General features: G+C 47.4%; 1 protein-coding gene across 2 annotated transcripts in view; it reads left to right on the forward strand.

The window, feature by feature from the left end:
• The window catches only part of LOC119461119 (uncharacterized), a 162,920-nt gene extending 147,402 nt beyond the window's left edge, over positions 1-15,518 (forward strand). For both annotated transcript variants that reach the window (XM_037722315.2, XM_037722316.2), the window contains exons 2-3: positions 8,619-9,852; positions 10,203-15,518. In XM_037722315.2, the coding sequence (XP_037578243.1) occupies positions 8,619-9,852; positions 10,203-11,011 (2,043 nt within the window). In that variant the 3' untranslated portion in view covers positions 11,012-15,518. The remainder of the gene's footprint in view (positions 1-8,618; positions 9,853-10,202) is intronic.
• Positions 15,519-16,362: the final 844 nt, after the last annotated feature.

Consider the following 16,362-nt stretch of genomic DNA (forward strand, 5'->3'; position numbering starts at 1 on the left):
GTTCATAATTTCTGCAAACGATTTGCTCGGGAGACTGTGAACCACGACAAACCAAGGAAAACAGATTATTTAATTATTTTTGTCTTTAGACAGTTTATACACTTTATATAGCAAAAAAAAAGGTATATCAGACGGCAGAAAGCTCTACATCTACAGCCCGTACTGTAAGCGCTGCACCGGGCCGGAGACTTCTGATCCCGTGGTCTGTCTGTGCCATCGGCATTCGCAGGGCCGTCAATGGCGCGTATACAGAACCGACCAATTTCCGAATGTTCTTTAGGGGTCCATGGTAGAAATACTTAGCGTGTAAGGCGTAAATGTCATTGCCTCGTTGTGGCTTTTTTCTGACAGACAGTCAACTTGATATGCGACTGCAACAAGTGCTTCCAGCTTTTGCCTCTCCATTACATACATCTGCATGAACTTTCTTCTCCTGATCGTCATCACAATTTTGAGCCGTTGCTTTCGTTTCCCTCCCCTTTTACCCAACGATAAATTACTGGCTTTAAAACTCTGCTTCCGGCTGTCGACTTTCAGCTTTTCCCTTATAATAAATATGCATCTTTATCTCTCTAAAATAAAGCCTCCGTATTTATTTATTTATTTATTTATTTATTTATTTATTTATTTATTTATTTATTTATTTATTTATTTATTTATTTATTTATTTATTTATTTATTTATGATAACAATCTCAAGGTACATGTAGTGTGGTCCAATATTAAAGGAAAAGAAATGCGTTTGGAGTGGAGGAGTAGTATAGGCATCGCCTATCATCGCTTGAAGATAAGCGATGCCACTTTCCCTAAGCTCGTGCCAATTGTCCCTCTGGTAGGCGTGGAATAACGCTGCTTTTGAAGCGGGTGGGCGTGGTGTCCCCTTTAGGAGAAGATCGCTATACCGCTTCTCTTCCTCTTTTGTGGTTTTTACATACGTTTACATGATAACTAATAACAATTATAACATGGCTTGTGGTTTTGCCCCTCGCGTCGTCCGTGACTTTCGTTTCCTTGTACGTGCACATATGGTTCGCGCAACCCACAGTATGAACGAGTACAAACTCACCGAGCTTTTAGTTCTTGGACTTCCGGTTGGTGGCGCTGGCACCTTTCCGTATTCCTGTCTAGTGCATTGACAAAGCTTCAATCGACGGGCGTGCAGCTGTAGGGCCAGAAAAGCGATACCGCGAATTAGCGTGTTCCCTTCAATAGTGGACGGCACAGTACATTATACAATACAACATAAATAACATAGTACTGAAAACAAGTGCTGAAAACAAGAATGTAAAGTTCAAAGGATATATGATTAAACGGAAGTGCAGCTTTAAGTATCACGGCATCAGTGTAGGAAATACGTACGCAACTTGTAGCACAAACAAGTGGGGGAACTTGTTATGCGGTATTAATACGAACAGCAACGAGAAAGCGAGGTTATGGTACTGCAGTTCCTGCTAACCAAATCGGCTTTTGAAGAGAATTAGACCTAGAATATTCAGTAATGACACAGGTAGGCTATTGGGGAAAATGATTCTGAGCACGCGACAGTGTGGTAGCATGTTCAAGCGAGGACACAATGCTGCTGAAATGCGAGCAAACGAATTTTTTGTTGCACGACTTCCTTACGAGAAGCCTGCTTGGAATTCAGAATAAAAGCAAAGCTGAGTCAGCAGCGGCCGCCCATGTCCATAAATGGGCACGTACACGCGGGGCTGTATTCTAGAAGTTCCCTTCCTGTTCGCTGTCTTCTATTTCATAGTTCTCAGCCTTAACGCGAGAGAATAACAAAAAAAAACTGAAAAAAAAAGAATTTCTAGGGCGGGTCCCTGCGTTCCTATAGGGGCGCAGATAAGAAACCGAATGGAATCGGCTTGCTGGCAGAGACGCCGTCCGTGCTGCAAATTGCTCTAAAAGGATAATAAGAAAAGCACGCGAAGTACACCGCGCCCGCTCTTTACGACTGCCGAGGGACCTTCCCTGCGGACCGTTGCGCCGGCCAAGTTTTGTGGATATGGTTTGTTCTCGTTCGCCAGTTCCGTATGGAGTCCTCGGAGCAGCGGAGAGGATTCCGAGTGGTTTTTTGTGAACATCAACGGTCTTGTGGTCTCGTTAGTGCTCAGCGAAGCCTGGTACTCGTCCGTTTAATGGGGATCCGCCGTAAACTGAGAGTTGCTGAACAGTTAAGTAAATCACATTTGCACACCATGGTTCCAACTTTGCCTGGAAATTTCTGGCTTGATTATAATCTTTATTCGTTCGCGCTATAGGGCTGAAACTTGGTCACGTTGCGTCAGCCTGAAAACGGCACGATAATTGTGTGGTAGGAAGGAAAGGCCAGCGCTTTACGTCGAATTTCATACTCTTGCACGAGGAACGCTTAGTCATGCGCATACTGCTGCGCCTGGTCGTCCCAGCGCAATTGGATATGCACTCGTATTCTTCCGTGTGGCATTTGTCGTTGCGACGCGCGCTTCTACTACGTTTCTCTTTTTCTGAATATGTATAGTTTGGCGTTTCCCTAAACAACCACAGTTACAATAGCAGACAAGGGCGCACACAAACGGTTCAAGATGTTATTAGTGAAGTATCGTTTCTCCAAGTATCGTTTCTCAAAAGCAAGCGCCAACTACAGCCAGGTATATATTCAGGATTCCGCGTTTGAGGATAAACTCGATAAACACTCGTCGGTTTACGGTGCGTGGGAAATCGGAGAAGGGCACCAGTATACGGTCACAGAGTGTTGTGCAGTCTTGTACTGTACACGGTACACAGCCGCGACCTTCGTATACTACCAGCTCTGACTTCTTTGAGCATCTGTACTGACCCCGAACTCGCTTCTTGAGCCGTACTGGGACAGTATACAGTTCTACTATACTGTAACTCTAATAATATGAGCTGCCGTTTTCAAGCAAAAGACACATCACACGATCCGGCGTTCGATACGACCTGCGGCCTGCGGGAAAAATGGTCGATTCAGCAGTCGGAAACCATCAAAAGTGCGTTCTCATCTTCATCCAGTATCTGCGCGCCCGGTGTATCATACGTAATCATGCCAAACAAAAACAGTATGTTTGCCCACTCACATCCCAGGACTTGGAAATTCGTTAACGCGTTTGTTGGTACGATCAGTACTACATAGGACAGCACGCGAAGTGTACATTGTGTCTCCTGCTTTAAGCGGTACATCACTTACATTTTAGCGCATTTACACTCACTTTACCGCAAACATAACCACAGTCATGCCCTTGACCATGGTAGCCATGCTGCAGATAAGTGGGGGCTAGGATTTCTCGCAGCTGAGTGCAGACGAGGTGTATAGGCTCTAACTGAGGCTCTTTTTAACAGCAGTTATAGCGTACCCATGTAATCAGAGAGAGAGAGAGTGGGGGGGGGGGCGAAAAATGAAAGAAATTAAGGGATGTCAACCAGACACGCATTCGGTTTGCTACCCTACGCAGTTACACTGAGGCAAGGCGGTTAGGAGATGAGAAGAAAGAAAGGAGAGAAAACACGGGGGGTGTCGCTTCGTCTGGAGGTGCACAAAGAAACAACAATCGTTCGCTGGGGTCCGTCTACTTCAAATTCTGGCACGTGTAGCTTTCTGGGCTTGTGAAGATTACGGCCACGGTTCAGGTAGTTTTGGCAAGGGTCTCTTATGCATTCTCTAATGGCTTCACCGCGCTACAATTGTGTAGTGCGGTGCAGATAAACAAAGTGTATTGCGGTGAAGGGAAGATAAGTTGCGCATGTACTAAGTGTGAAGAACGTGCAATTATTTAGTGTACGTTATCGGGTGCCTCCAGGACACCAAAGGGGCAACGGGAACACCAAAGCTGGTATCCGGGTTGGCTCCAGCTTTGTTCCCCCCACTGCCCCTTGGATGCCTCAAAGATCCTGCACCGCCTACTTGATTTTAATCTCAGGTGCTCTCCAGAGGCCTTTCGGGGTATTATTTTTTACTTAGCATGCTAAATGATCTCACCGCAGTACAGATTTGTATTGCGATGAAGTTCGCCAAAGCACATTCGTCATTATGGAATGCCTTCTCGTACTTTTGTCACTGTGAATGATCTTTTCGAATCCAGGAGAAATATAATACTGACGCCTCTAATAGCCTAGTTACAACGCGTTCTATTCCTCACCACGTAATCAGGGTATTAAAAGCGTAAATGCGGTACTACCGCTCCATACAGGACCGACAATATGCACCGCTAAAGAAGCCTCCACGATATGCGCCTCCCTCCCACGCCAGACCTGTCAAGGAGCAGCGGCCGAACGCACGTCGGCAACCACGCCGCCGCTTCTTCTTCTTCTGGAAACAGCGCGCACAGAGATAGGTCCCTACCACTGGAAATGCCGCTGGGCAAACACGCACTCGCGCATTCCCAACCACGTGGTCTCTGGCCAAGTGCCGCCGGCCGCACGGCCTTCCCAATGTCGTTCAGGAGGCGGTTGAGTTTGGGTGCCGGGGGGGTCCGGTTATATCCAGCGTCGGCTGACCGGTTCCTCGAGGTGGAGAGATGCCCCGACGAGACGCGCGTCGTGCTTTTTGCCGCGTCTGTTCTTCTTCTTCCGCCATGCATTTGCTTCCGACACGCTGACGCGGCGCGCCGACATATGATAGAGGACCGATGCGCATGCGACTTCGTGCGTGTCGCGCCTACGTCTTTTGTTCGGCCGCTGAGTTTGATATCAGCGTCGCCAGTTCGCGAGGATGCTTCTATCGCACGTTATTTAGAGCTGCAGAAGGACTGGATCGCGTTCGTTGATTGCTCGTGAATATATGATTTTTTGTACACATCATCTACGTGACTTTCATAATCACTTTATATATATATATATATATATATATATATATATATATATATATATATATATATAATCTTCAAAAAGAGAACTTTCAGTCGTGCGCTGCGCGGGTCGCCGAGAAGGTATGAGGGAGAAATGAAATCCTGGCAACCTCTAGAATACTTATTTGTCTTTTTTTGCACGAAGCACGCTAAAATACCATGCAAATGTTGACTTGATATTGATTTCATGGGCGCGGCGTTCTCGGGCGCCAAAAGGAAAAGGTGTATTTGGCCTCAACAATATATAGAGCTTATAGATTAAGATAGTATAGTTAGATTTTAGATAACAGAGAGTAATGAAATTTTGCCTGCTCATAAACGTGTTACAGCCTACGAAATGCCTGAACACGGGAGGAGACGTCCACGGTAGCAGCAGTGGAGGTAGCGCCATCTTCTGACACTTTCCTCAACCATAACGCGTCATAAACGCGCTGACTTGTTCCATTATTTTTGGAGAAGGGGAAGAATGAAAGGTGTATCCATTACACGCAAAAAGATTGCTGTTACCGCCGCCTTTGCATCAGCAGTTAGCCAGAACATAGTTGTTGCAATTACACTTCGACGTACTCTAGTTGACGCAAGCTTCACGAGATGGCGCCACCAGTACATCCACGTAACTGTTTGACGGACAAATCAAAACTCTTTTCCCAAAATGAACAAAAATAAATCTCTTAAAGACTACTCTGCTAATTTCAACTTATCTGTAATTTCTGTTTAGTGTTTTTGTCTAAAGGAGGTACTGACAACATTTCCGACCTTTTTTTTTTTTGTTTTGCTAAGAGAAGTTGCAAGAGAATCCAATAACAAAATACTGGCAAGCGTCAGATCTCCATAAATAATGCACTAAATACATAGTTTTATAGGCAATGCTTCGGTATTGCCGGTAATGGGTGTATCATGACGTCATATTACGCTGCCTCGATGCGTTGCTTACGTCACTGTAACTGCCACGCGCGAACGCTGCGGGAAGAAACGCGCGCAGTACTATTTCTTTTCTTCTTTTTTTTAAGCGTTTAGCTTTCTTTGGGAAATAATCTAGATATTTTGCAAGTTTTTAAGATGTTTTTGAGGGCCGATCCCAAAGCTAGTGCCGTCTAACACAGCGGTATAAAACCGCATCGTGATACGATACCTCTGCGACACGGTACCGGTGGTACCATGCGGTACCGCATGGTGGCATGGCGGTAAGGGGACCGTTCTCGTTTTCTTTCTACGTGACAGCTAGCGTTCTTTAAATGCTGTCATTTTGAGACGCTGCACGGGGTTCCCGCCTGGTCCTTGAGGAGGTGGCGCTCGAAGTACCGGTTGGCTACCGCATACGGGTATAAGCCGCAGTGTAAAGTTACTCTAGCACGGTTATGACTCTTGTTATTATTTGCGAACAACGACATCAAAAGTAGCCCTATTTCTACAAGATGCCAGAAAATTTTGCTCTCTTTCATGATGATAACACGACAATGCCAATAATGCAGGTCCTGCCTCTTAGGGACCTGTATCAAATTAAATACAACTTTTTCACAACCTTTACCCGTGTTAAATGTCATTCTTTTACGCGTAAGCGTGTGGTAAAGTTTTTGCAAAGTAGTAAAGAGTAAAAGAAGGCCGATGACCTCCACTCGGCTCTAACCGACACCACAGCGCATGCGTGCGTGCTTACACGTGTCCAACTCTCGCACGCTCAGAAGTCCTCAGAAGTACGATCACCGAACTCCTTCGTCTTCACTCCCGGCGCAGCCATCTCGGCTTGGAAGACTGCCGAGTGCTGTCCCCTAGACAAGAGCCACGGTCACACGGACAGAAATACCGGGCGTCCGCTGGCAAATGTGATTTACGAAGTTAAGCGACTACGACTAGCCTTTCCAGCCGCCCTGTAATTAGGCTGCGAACGCGAGCCGCACTCGGCTCGGAAACCCTTCGTTTGCGAGTCTCGCCAGCGACGCGCCGTCTGTAATCGGATTTTCCGAAAAAGCCTCTCCGATGGGGCCTTGGCAGACTCGTTGGAGCACAGTCTGCGTCGTGTTTCTAACTCGAGTTTCTGTACAAAAGTCGCATTTGCTAAAGCGTGAACCAAACTTTGATTGCAGTTCTTGACAATGTTTGCTTGGCTATTTCGACGTCCTCGAGCGCCGTAGCACTGTCGATGGGTCTGCGCTCTACAGTAAGGAATACATGTTATAGTTGGAGTGTGCAGACACAAAAGGCAGTTTAATTATGGAATTTTTACAAACCGAAACCATTGAGTGGTGGGGGAGAACAGACAGGAGAGGGTGCTCAGTGGATTAACTTTGACCACCTGGGGCTCTTTATAAGGGGCAAGAAATAGCAACATTTGATCAAGACATACTGGTAATTATCCTTTCAGACGTCTATTCTCATTTAATAGCCAGAAGAGACTTTGGCTATTGCTGGATAAAACGAATCAAACATTTATTTTCTGCATTTCGCGCGCAAACGTCAGCTCTATATACAAGATTTACAACATTTGTTTTGTGTTCCGTATAACTGATCTGCTCGACATTTGACTGTTAAATTTTTTGTATAAATGGTCCTGAGCGACGACATGACAAATGCAAACGCAAATGAAAAAAAAAAGCAATACTTGTTGCCTCGTTCACGTTAAAGTCGTATATAGTCTGTCATCGCCTCTGTGCATAACTCGAACGAACATTTTTCAAACACATCGCGAAGAGATTTTCGTGAACGATGTTTATTGCACGCTGGATAACTTATTTCTGTCTGCTGAAATGCATTCGCCTTTATACACGGAGGAACAAAATAAATTAGGAGATAGCATTAAGTCATGCAGCCCAACTTGGCAAGCGAAGTATACTTGAAGCCATTTCCTTCGCTTTCTTCCCTCGTAGTATCAGCCAAAGACGTGAACTCTGAGACTCAGTGTATTGATCGGGAATGTTTGCTTCCAGGTAGTTTTTAATCGAGGCGCACTTGTTCGCGGCTGCTTTACCGTAACTCTGCCAGCAGAGCGGGAGCACTAAAATCTACCGCATGCCCTGACGTTACGACCACATGTTGGGCAGATGCATTTGGCTTCATTTGTGTTGCGCAATGCTCTCTCGTAATTATTTCTTTCCTTCATGCATTACAAGATGGTTACGATATTGCACGCAAGAATAAACCGTTTACACTTCAGGTTCCAATTCACTTAGATTGCTTATACACTGAATCACATTTGGCATACGTGCAATATACGTTTTCGCTGTCTTAGGAGTTAGCCCCGGAGTGCATCCGTGTACAGTGCTTTTTAAAGAAATGTCGGTTAAATTGCTCAGCTTAGCTACAGAAGCCGTTTGTCTTGATGTAACTACTACTGCATCATAAGAGTTCAAACGCAGCGCCGTGTACACTTGGTCGGAGCTACGGTTATGGCAGTTAGGGGGATGGAGCGGAAAATGTTCCTAGTGGTCGTGTGCCGCCGCCTCAAAAGGCCATTGCGGCATTCTCGTACGGATGCATGAAGATTTGACGCGTCCGCATTCCCTCTCATCCTCTTCTTCTCGCGAGGCCGAAGTCTTTATGGCGTCCCGATGTCCTTTGTGGGACCCAGTGCGCCGGACAGCGCCGTACAGAAAGCGGTGTGCACACAGGTACACGCCGAGACGACGAGGTTGAAGGAGGGAAAGTTATACGACGCCTTGTATTGATGAGCGGCTGTAAATAAAAGGGGGGAAGGGGGAACTGGTGGCTCGGAGCTTGCACGGTCGTCCTCAATCAGCTCTGACTCTCTCGCCCGTTGTCTTCTTTTACGATGCAGGCGGAACTCAGCCTGCAAGGGGATGACTTCACCCGGCAGATGTGGCACATGTACAACACCTTCGAGGACGTGGTCGTGGGAGGAACGCTGCCGTCGGCTGACCACCCGGCCGGTGACGCCCAGCAGCAGCACACCTTGCCGCCGAGTCAACAACCGGCCGCAGCCGACGACACTGCAGCGCCTGCTGCCGTCCCAGCCGGTAGCTTGCGTGGAGGCGACGCTGCCACTGCTACCGCGGCTGCGCAAGCGACGGCGGCTCCGCGTGCACCCAAGCCCGTTCGCATTCCGTCGTCGCCCGACGTGCGGCGGGACTCGTCGTCGCCGACGGCGTCGCCCGGCGCTCGCCGGAAGAAGAGGCCAATGTCTCAGCGCTGCTCGTACGCTGCCTGCGGTAGCAGCGGGAGCAGCATTAGCAGCAGCAGCAGCGGCAGCCAGCAGCAGCCGCAGCAGCGAAGCTCGCTGTCTTCCTCCGGCAACCCGCTGCTGGACACGATCGGCTCCATGACGTACGACCCGTGCTGCGAGTCGGACGACTACTACGACCTGGCCAGCGTGTACCTGCAGCGGCGCCAGGCGCGCCAGCACAGTGACGGCGAGTCTATCGCGTACGCGGGCTCCATCGACAGCGGCTACAAGAGTCTCTGTCCGACACCCGAGATCCCGGACTACGAAGCGGAGGCCAAGCCTCCCGGTAAAGCCGCCGTCGTCCCGCCACAGCCCGCAGCGGTAGTGGCGACGACGGCCAGGCTTGCAGCCCCCGCAACCGCGGGAGGACAGCAGGGTCACAAGCCGACGCAGGAGGAGCTGGATGCCGACCTGGACCACTTGATGCAGCTGCGCCAGTCCCTGCTGACGGCCATCGCCCGTTGCGAGTCGCCGGTGAGCCCCAAGAGCAGCAGCGGCAGTCCGCGAGCGGGCTCGGCGGGCGACAAGACGGTGAGGTTCAGCACCGAGAAGCTGACCTCGGCGCCCTCGTGCTCGCCGGCCAAGGCGCCCGGAACGCGGGCCAAACCCATCCTCAAAGACCCGCTGTGCGCCAACCTGCGGGCCAACCTCGAGAGGCCAGACAGCGGAGGCACCTTGGAAGAAGAGATCGACAGCCTCCTGTGTGGAGGCAAGCCCGACTACTACGACTTGGACGCCCGGTTCCCGCCGTCCACGTACGTGACCATGGTCGAGGAGAAGTACCGCTCCAACGCGGGATACAGCGTCGCCAAGGTCAAGTGCTTGAAAGGTGAGTTGCCGGCGGCTAAACGCGTTTCTCGAGCGCCAACTGGTGACCGCGAGGCAGTGGCGCACCGACGAGTCAGCAATTCTTCATGCCCAAAGCGAGGCAGTGAGACAGAAAAACCTTCTTGTTGCACGAGGCGAACTTCTAAGACCGAATGCGTTATACAATAAAGAGGCACCAAATAAAGATCAACACTGTAAAACACTGTAAAGGAGGAGGTCCGATGTAAAAAAAGCTTACCAGTGAATTACCATCGTTTGTTCAAGAAGGTAATCTCTCATAATAGAAGGGAAGAGTAGAGACGTAGAGATAGTTATGTTAATGACTTGTCTTTTCTGTTCTTGCATACGCAGACAAATGCCAAGAGTCCTCCAAAGACCACAATCACGCAACGTTGACAGCCGAACCAAGTCGGCGCTCGCAAAGTCACACTAGGCAGTCGCACCAGCAGCCGCAGCACCACCAAGCGGGCCCCTTGCCTCCGGCGCTGAGCGCGTACAACCCTCCGATTTCCACGGAACCAATGGTTTCGCGCTCAGAGAAGAGTGCTGCCCACCCGGTTCCCACGCCACGGTGTTCGGCAGCTCACGCGGCCACCGCTGTCATCAGCGCTAAGCCGGGCTCTCCCAAGCCCACTCTCATGCGCTCTGCCAAGTCCCGCTTCAACGAGGTCGCCAAGTGCATGCTCGAGATAATCGAGGACCTTCAGCACAAGAAGATCACGGAACCGCGACCCGCCAAGACTTCTTCCAGCAAGCTACCCGTGGCGTCGACAACAGCTGCCTCGTCTTCATCACAGCCTCTACGCGACACTCACATCGGTGGCTCAAGAGCAGGACCCACCTCGGCTCACCAGCAACAACAGCAGCAAACACAGAGGCCCCTGTCGGATTCGGAGTACCACGTTTACGAGGAGGTCCTGTACGACTTTGTCAACTCGGCTGGAAGCGTCGCGTCCGAGCTCCAGCGGCCACCCCCTCCTCTGCCGGCGAGGCCCAGTGAACCAGGCCACCGACCTAAACAGAGGAGTAACTTGTACTCTCTGGTGCGCAACCAGGAGGAAAGGCGCAATATATCTAAGTCGCTCGAACAGGAATGGTCCGGCGACAGAGCGGCACGGTTGGAGGACGAGTACGGGTTTCGCTCCGTGACCAACTCGTAAGACTGTGCGTGCAGGTCAAAGTGGGTCAGGACTCTGGCTTCTCTCGGCGACCATCTTGATTCGACTGTGCGTATACGTCAAATGGGTCAGCACTGGCTGGCTTCTCTCGGTGAAAATTTGATTAGACTGTGCACGTGTCAACGTTGTGACATTCTGACATCATTCACAACGTGCCCCAGCAAAATCGAGAAACTCTTGCAGCAATCGTCGTGGTGTGGACTCATGCGAGTACATGCACGCGCTTGTGGATACAAAGTGACACTGGACGTGCAAACTCATGAGCAACGTGTGACGACATAGTGATTGCCCCGGGCTCCGCGAGTCCCACACGAGTGCGCTTTGTAAGCGCAGCCTCTTAGACTCTTGGGTCAAACAAAATATTTAAACCTTTTCTCAGGGGATACAAAAGCCCATGTGTTCAAATGTACTACGCTTTGTGCATCATGACGGAGGCGTATGGGCAATTGGTGAGACAAAAATGAGACGCAATCGTTTATGTGTGTATGCAACCTCGTCTGTTGCTATTGTCTCAGGACCGCAATGCACACGAACATGCACGTGAGCATTTGGGCCCACGTTAAGTATATGGCTTGTTCAGATAGTTGCGGCCAAAACTTAAGTGACATGCAACGTATCCTGTTGAAATGTTGAGTGTTCTCTGACCTTATTTAATTTTTTGTCAACTTCTAAGACCGTGAACGTGAAATCGATTAAAAAGAACACATCCTCAGTCGACGTACAGTGATGATTGTTATGGCGCTTTATATGCCTAATAGGCGGCGAGTACTCGAGGAGTTTTGCACATATCAATCATCGGCACTGCAAGGGAATTAACAAAATTAGTGACTTGCCAAGACTCTCGCAAGAGTTTTTCTTTCTGCTACGTCCACACATACCTAAGAGTTTGAGAAAATATCAGCAGTGTATTACAACGTTTGTAGAAAATACGCGTTGGCAATTGCTACATATCTGGACAGTTTTGTACATTTGTGCCCAACCAGTCTACCAGAAAATGCTAAGAAAACTCAAATGTAACTGCTTTCAAGGCAACTGAGAACTGGCACAACAATGACACACATGACAGCAGAGACAGTGGTTACTCTTTCCGCCGCGTTTGCTGCTAATACAAAACACTTCCATATTCAAAGCTGATATGTCTAAAGATTATTGAAAAGTGAACCGTTGCACGTGACTGACTGATCGTGTCAGTTTCACCTGCTGTATTTTAGCACTGACAATGTGGCTTTAGCTATAGCCTTAACATATGTTATGGTGGACAATTTTCCGCAGGAACAGTGTGAATACGAGCAATACCTCAGCTGTCGACTAAAGCTTGCGATAAGCTTGGCAGAACAACCCAGAGTAAGATCTAAGCTACAAATATACACGAAGCAATGCTTTTTAATCAATTCTGCTGATCGGCTGGAAACACATCTATTGTTAAGCACGTTGGCGTGTTCTAGGCAATGTTATAATTATTAAAAAAAATATAGTGCTGGTCACTCTCGTTAAGCGGCCTCGAATAGAGCGTTGGCTCGCGATTGCTACAATAATTCGAGGCCTTTGCTTCTGCATTAAGACATGACCTCCTTATTGCCCATGATCTCACCTTTGGAACATCTATTTAAACAAACGGGGTAGGAATTCATGGTGACCTGGCATCTACGCTAGCTTGGCATGCCTTCGACTTGAATGAAGGTAAGGACAAAATGCCTGGTCGCTAACTTGAGACCATCTTAACGTGGCATGATTTGAAAAAGTTGTTGGGCCGAACTCATGCGAGCGAGTATGTCTCACTAGCGTGAACACATGGAACGATGGTGTCTCTAACGTTTAAAACGGTGCTGCCGTAATAAGAAACCTCTGACATCTTTCATGTCTTACGGCAAATGTGATCTACTGCACACACAAAAGCGTAGAGCAGCATCAGGAGTGCGCGCTCATAGCTCAGTGATTCAGTGATCTGGCGTTATCTCCTGATAGCTCAGTTATGTGTCACTGCCATATTGCTCTTTTGGATGACGTTTGAAGCTTTTGCAATGGAACTAGAGCTTGCGTAAGTGTATCCAGTGAACTTGTCGTTATTTAAAGTAGCTGGTGTAGTGAATTTCGGTGTCGGACAATACAGTCTTAAGTACAGTGTGAAAGATCCCATCTAGCCATCTCACAGAGAATCATACCGCAAGCTTAATATAGCAGAGGTATAAGAAAGGCTTGTGGCTTAATAAATTTTGCAAAGTGTGATGACCCATACATATCCATGAGCGTAACTTCTCACTGTTATTTTAATTCCGACCGAATAACGCCCGTTACTTAATACGGTGGTTCCGAGTCCTAGGATGAGACACCAAGCACAAGCCTTTCATGTTTTTGCGGTTTATTTTCAGAAAGAGGAGATACGTTTATCTTCAAGACAGTTTTACGAGTCATTGGCCGATGTGTACTGAACCATTGAGGTCGTAATGAAAATATTTAAACTAAATAGACTTTGTAACTTTGCAATTATAGCATATGTATACTCATAGAACGCATCACACAGTTGGTACTGTTTCCAGCGTATAGTGAGATTTGACGTGAACAAAGCAGTAAATTATTTTTATCGTTGTTAATGTCGAGTCTTCGTGTTTCCCGCACTGATATTAAACGAACTGTAGCAATATATGTTCTCAACGCTGTTACGATTGTGTGCCTCATGCGAGATATTTTCTATGCTTTATAAGTTAAGCGCACGTTACTGTTGTCAAGCATGATAACTAGCAAAGTTGCATGTTGATGGCTTACACACTGGGTATTTCCTTTTTCGATTTGAAGGGGTGCTGAAGGCAAGCGCTATGTAAGGCCACCATAGTAGTTTGCTGTTCTCAATTTATCTCTCTCACCGCTAGATTTGTGCAAAAAAGGAATTTGCCCGTAAAATCACATTTAAATGCCGAACTACCCTTTTTCGAACCGCGGTGCTAATTACGCCAACATGTGACAGCGTAGCCTGACATTTATTTGAACGTTTTGGCTGTCTTTCTCGTTGGATAAAACTTACGAATGTTGTTTGCTTAAATTTTGCTCTGTTATTCTTTTTGCTACATTCGTGAACCAATGGCTTCGGCGGAGCGTTGCTTTAGCCTGTGACGACACAGATATCTCTCTTTGGAATCCGGATGTATAGGCTCCACCCTTGAACATTTCCTACGTATCCTGACACATCAAACTATTCGGTCACTGAAAAGTGTTGCTATATAGTGGCTCTTTCGAACGCGTCACTATATCTCGCTAGCCTCATTTCAGCATAGAGACTGAAAGACATATAGACAATAATGCGGGACTAATGGGAAAATGCAATGTATAAACCCGACAGCGCGCATCAAATATTATCCCTACGTTGAGTGTTCCCGAATACAAGCGTGTGCGTTTAACAGGGTACTCTCACAGGCCTCCATATGAACGCACTTTCACTGTTTGCAGCTATGAGGTCCAGACAACTCCCGCGACCGTATCTCTTTACGCCAGAAAGGTTGCTGAAGCTATCTGGCGTCGCTCGATGACAAACTGCAATTTTCTGAGCTTCTCTAAGACATTTCAAAGCATTCAACACAGTTTCCATATCACATGGGCGCCTGCCCTGCATGTAAAATTGGCGCAACATGTTACTCTTTGACATATCATGCATGGAATCAGAAATACAGCACGCATATCACCTAAACACAGTTGGTCAGCAAACTTAGCAGCTGAATCCTAATGGTTATAACTTGTGATCACTGTTTAACTTACACATGACATACACACGCATGTGTTTGTTTTGCATTGTACGATATTCAGTGTCCCCTGCCCATTGCGGAATTATTCACTTGACGATATTGCCAATAGGCCGTTGGAGGTCATGTAGCCCCTCGAAGAAAAAAAAAAAAACGCTACTTCACACATGCAGTTGAATATTGCACACTACTTTTGAACTGCCGTGACTCATTTCGTTTTATTACGTTGTCATCTTCTGAAAAAGGCGCCAGAGCCTCAAGCTGAACTAAATTCGTGCCATTCTAAATCACCACACTATACGCTGTGATGACGAACTATTTGAGGCAATATATGGTCTACCATCACGGAGAAAGTGTTGTTTGATTTTGATTTGGAATTATATTTCGAGCCTTTACGCCGAAACATGAAGCAGTGTCACTGTCTATAATGTTATGAATTTTGTGTCACTGATTCTGGGGGTCGATGTGAAAAAAAGACTTATTGTTTGTCCCCAAAGCAGACATATCTTGAAGAGTATTGTTGTACTAACGATCGCTTGCGTGCAGCTGTCACATTTTTTTCAGACTCACTATATACTCATGTTCAGTTTTACGCCTAGACGAAGACGTCTGGATGAAAAAAAAAAAACGTGTATATATGAATATTTCGATGAAAAGTACTGCCTCACTGGTATATACACGCATATTGACAGTTTATGTGAGGAAGAGAGTAGAATGTGTATATTTCAGCAAGTGAAATAAATGTCTGTTTTCTTTTTACGCCTTCTGTGTTGTTGAACGTGCACTGCGCCGAAGCCAAAGTGGTAAGTGGTGGCCGAGGTAAACTGGCTGTGGCAGGCCATATTGTGTTCCGGGCTTTTGGTCATCTTGGTTTCGGTTTTGTTGCTTAACCAGGAATATGAAATTGGACAAATGATATGGTGAGGTGAACAATGAATACAACTAATCCTTCACCACGAATGTATAATCCCCCTCGGCAGCCTTGTCATTGTGGGAGCACCTCTTGAGGGGCGAGGGTTTTGCTAAGAGAGGGGGAAACCACACCGCGTGCTCTGTAATTAACTCTCTTGCTTGATTGAGACATTCGCGGAGACCTGTCAAGCCTGGTAGACAAGTCTGGGAATCAGCCTGTTTCTTACTGCGCGACTGCGCATACGCCCAACCGTAGTGGAGAAATGACAAAACATTTCGGAAAGGTTATGGCTTCCGAGATAATCAACGTACACCGCCCTATCCTGGAGGCCACAGTAAGGCATTCGGCATCTTGAAAGGCGCATGGACGCGCAGTGCGTAGAAAAACCAGCGACAATCAAATGCTGTCTAGTAAACGAACTGACGAACATTTAACACCGGTGCACGCAGAGAAATCACCAGACGAAAGCCCGGCGCCCTTCCAAAATATTTAGAGCGGTGTGCGGAAGGAGCCAGCGGGGAATGATGAAGAAGACGGATCGTTGCTCCTTAGAGTACCTTGCTTTTCTAAGGAGGCTGAGCTTCAGCCTACTAAATACCAAAATGAATTGTTACAAGAACACCTAACGAGCATTGAAATAAAGTGATTGTCACAGGTTCTTCAGTCATTGAAGAGAAGGAAAGTGTGAG

Source organism: Dermacentor silvarum, chromosome 8, assembly GCF_013339745.2.
Source record: "Dermacentor silvarum isolate Dsil-2018 chromosome 8, BIME_Dsil_1.4, whole genome shotgun sequence".
In the NCBI taxonomy this organism is placed as follows: Eukaryota; Metazoa; Arthropoda; class Arachnida; order Ixodida; family Ixodidae; genus Dermacentor; species Dermacentor silvarum.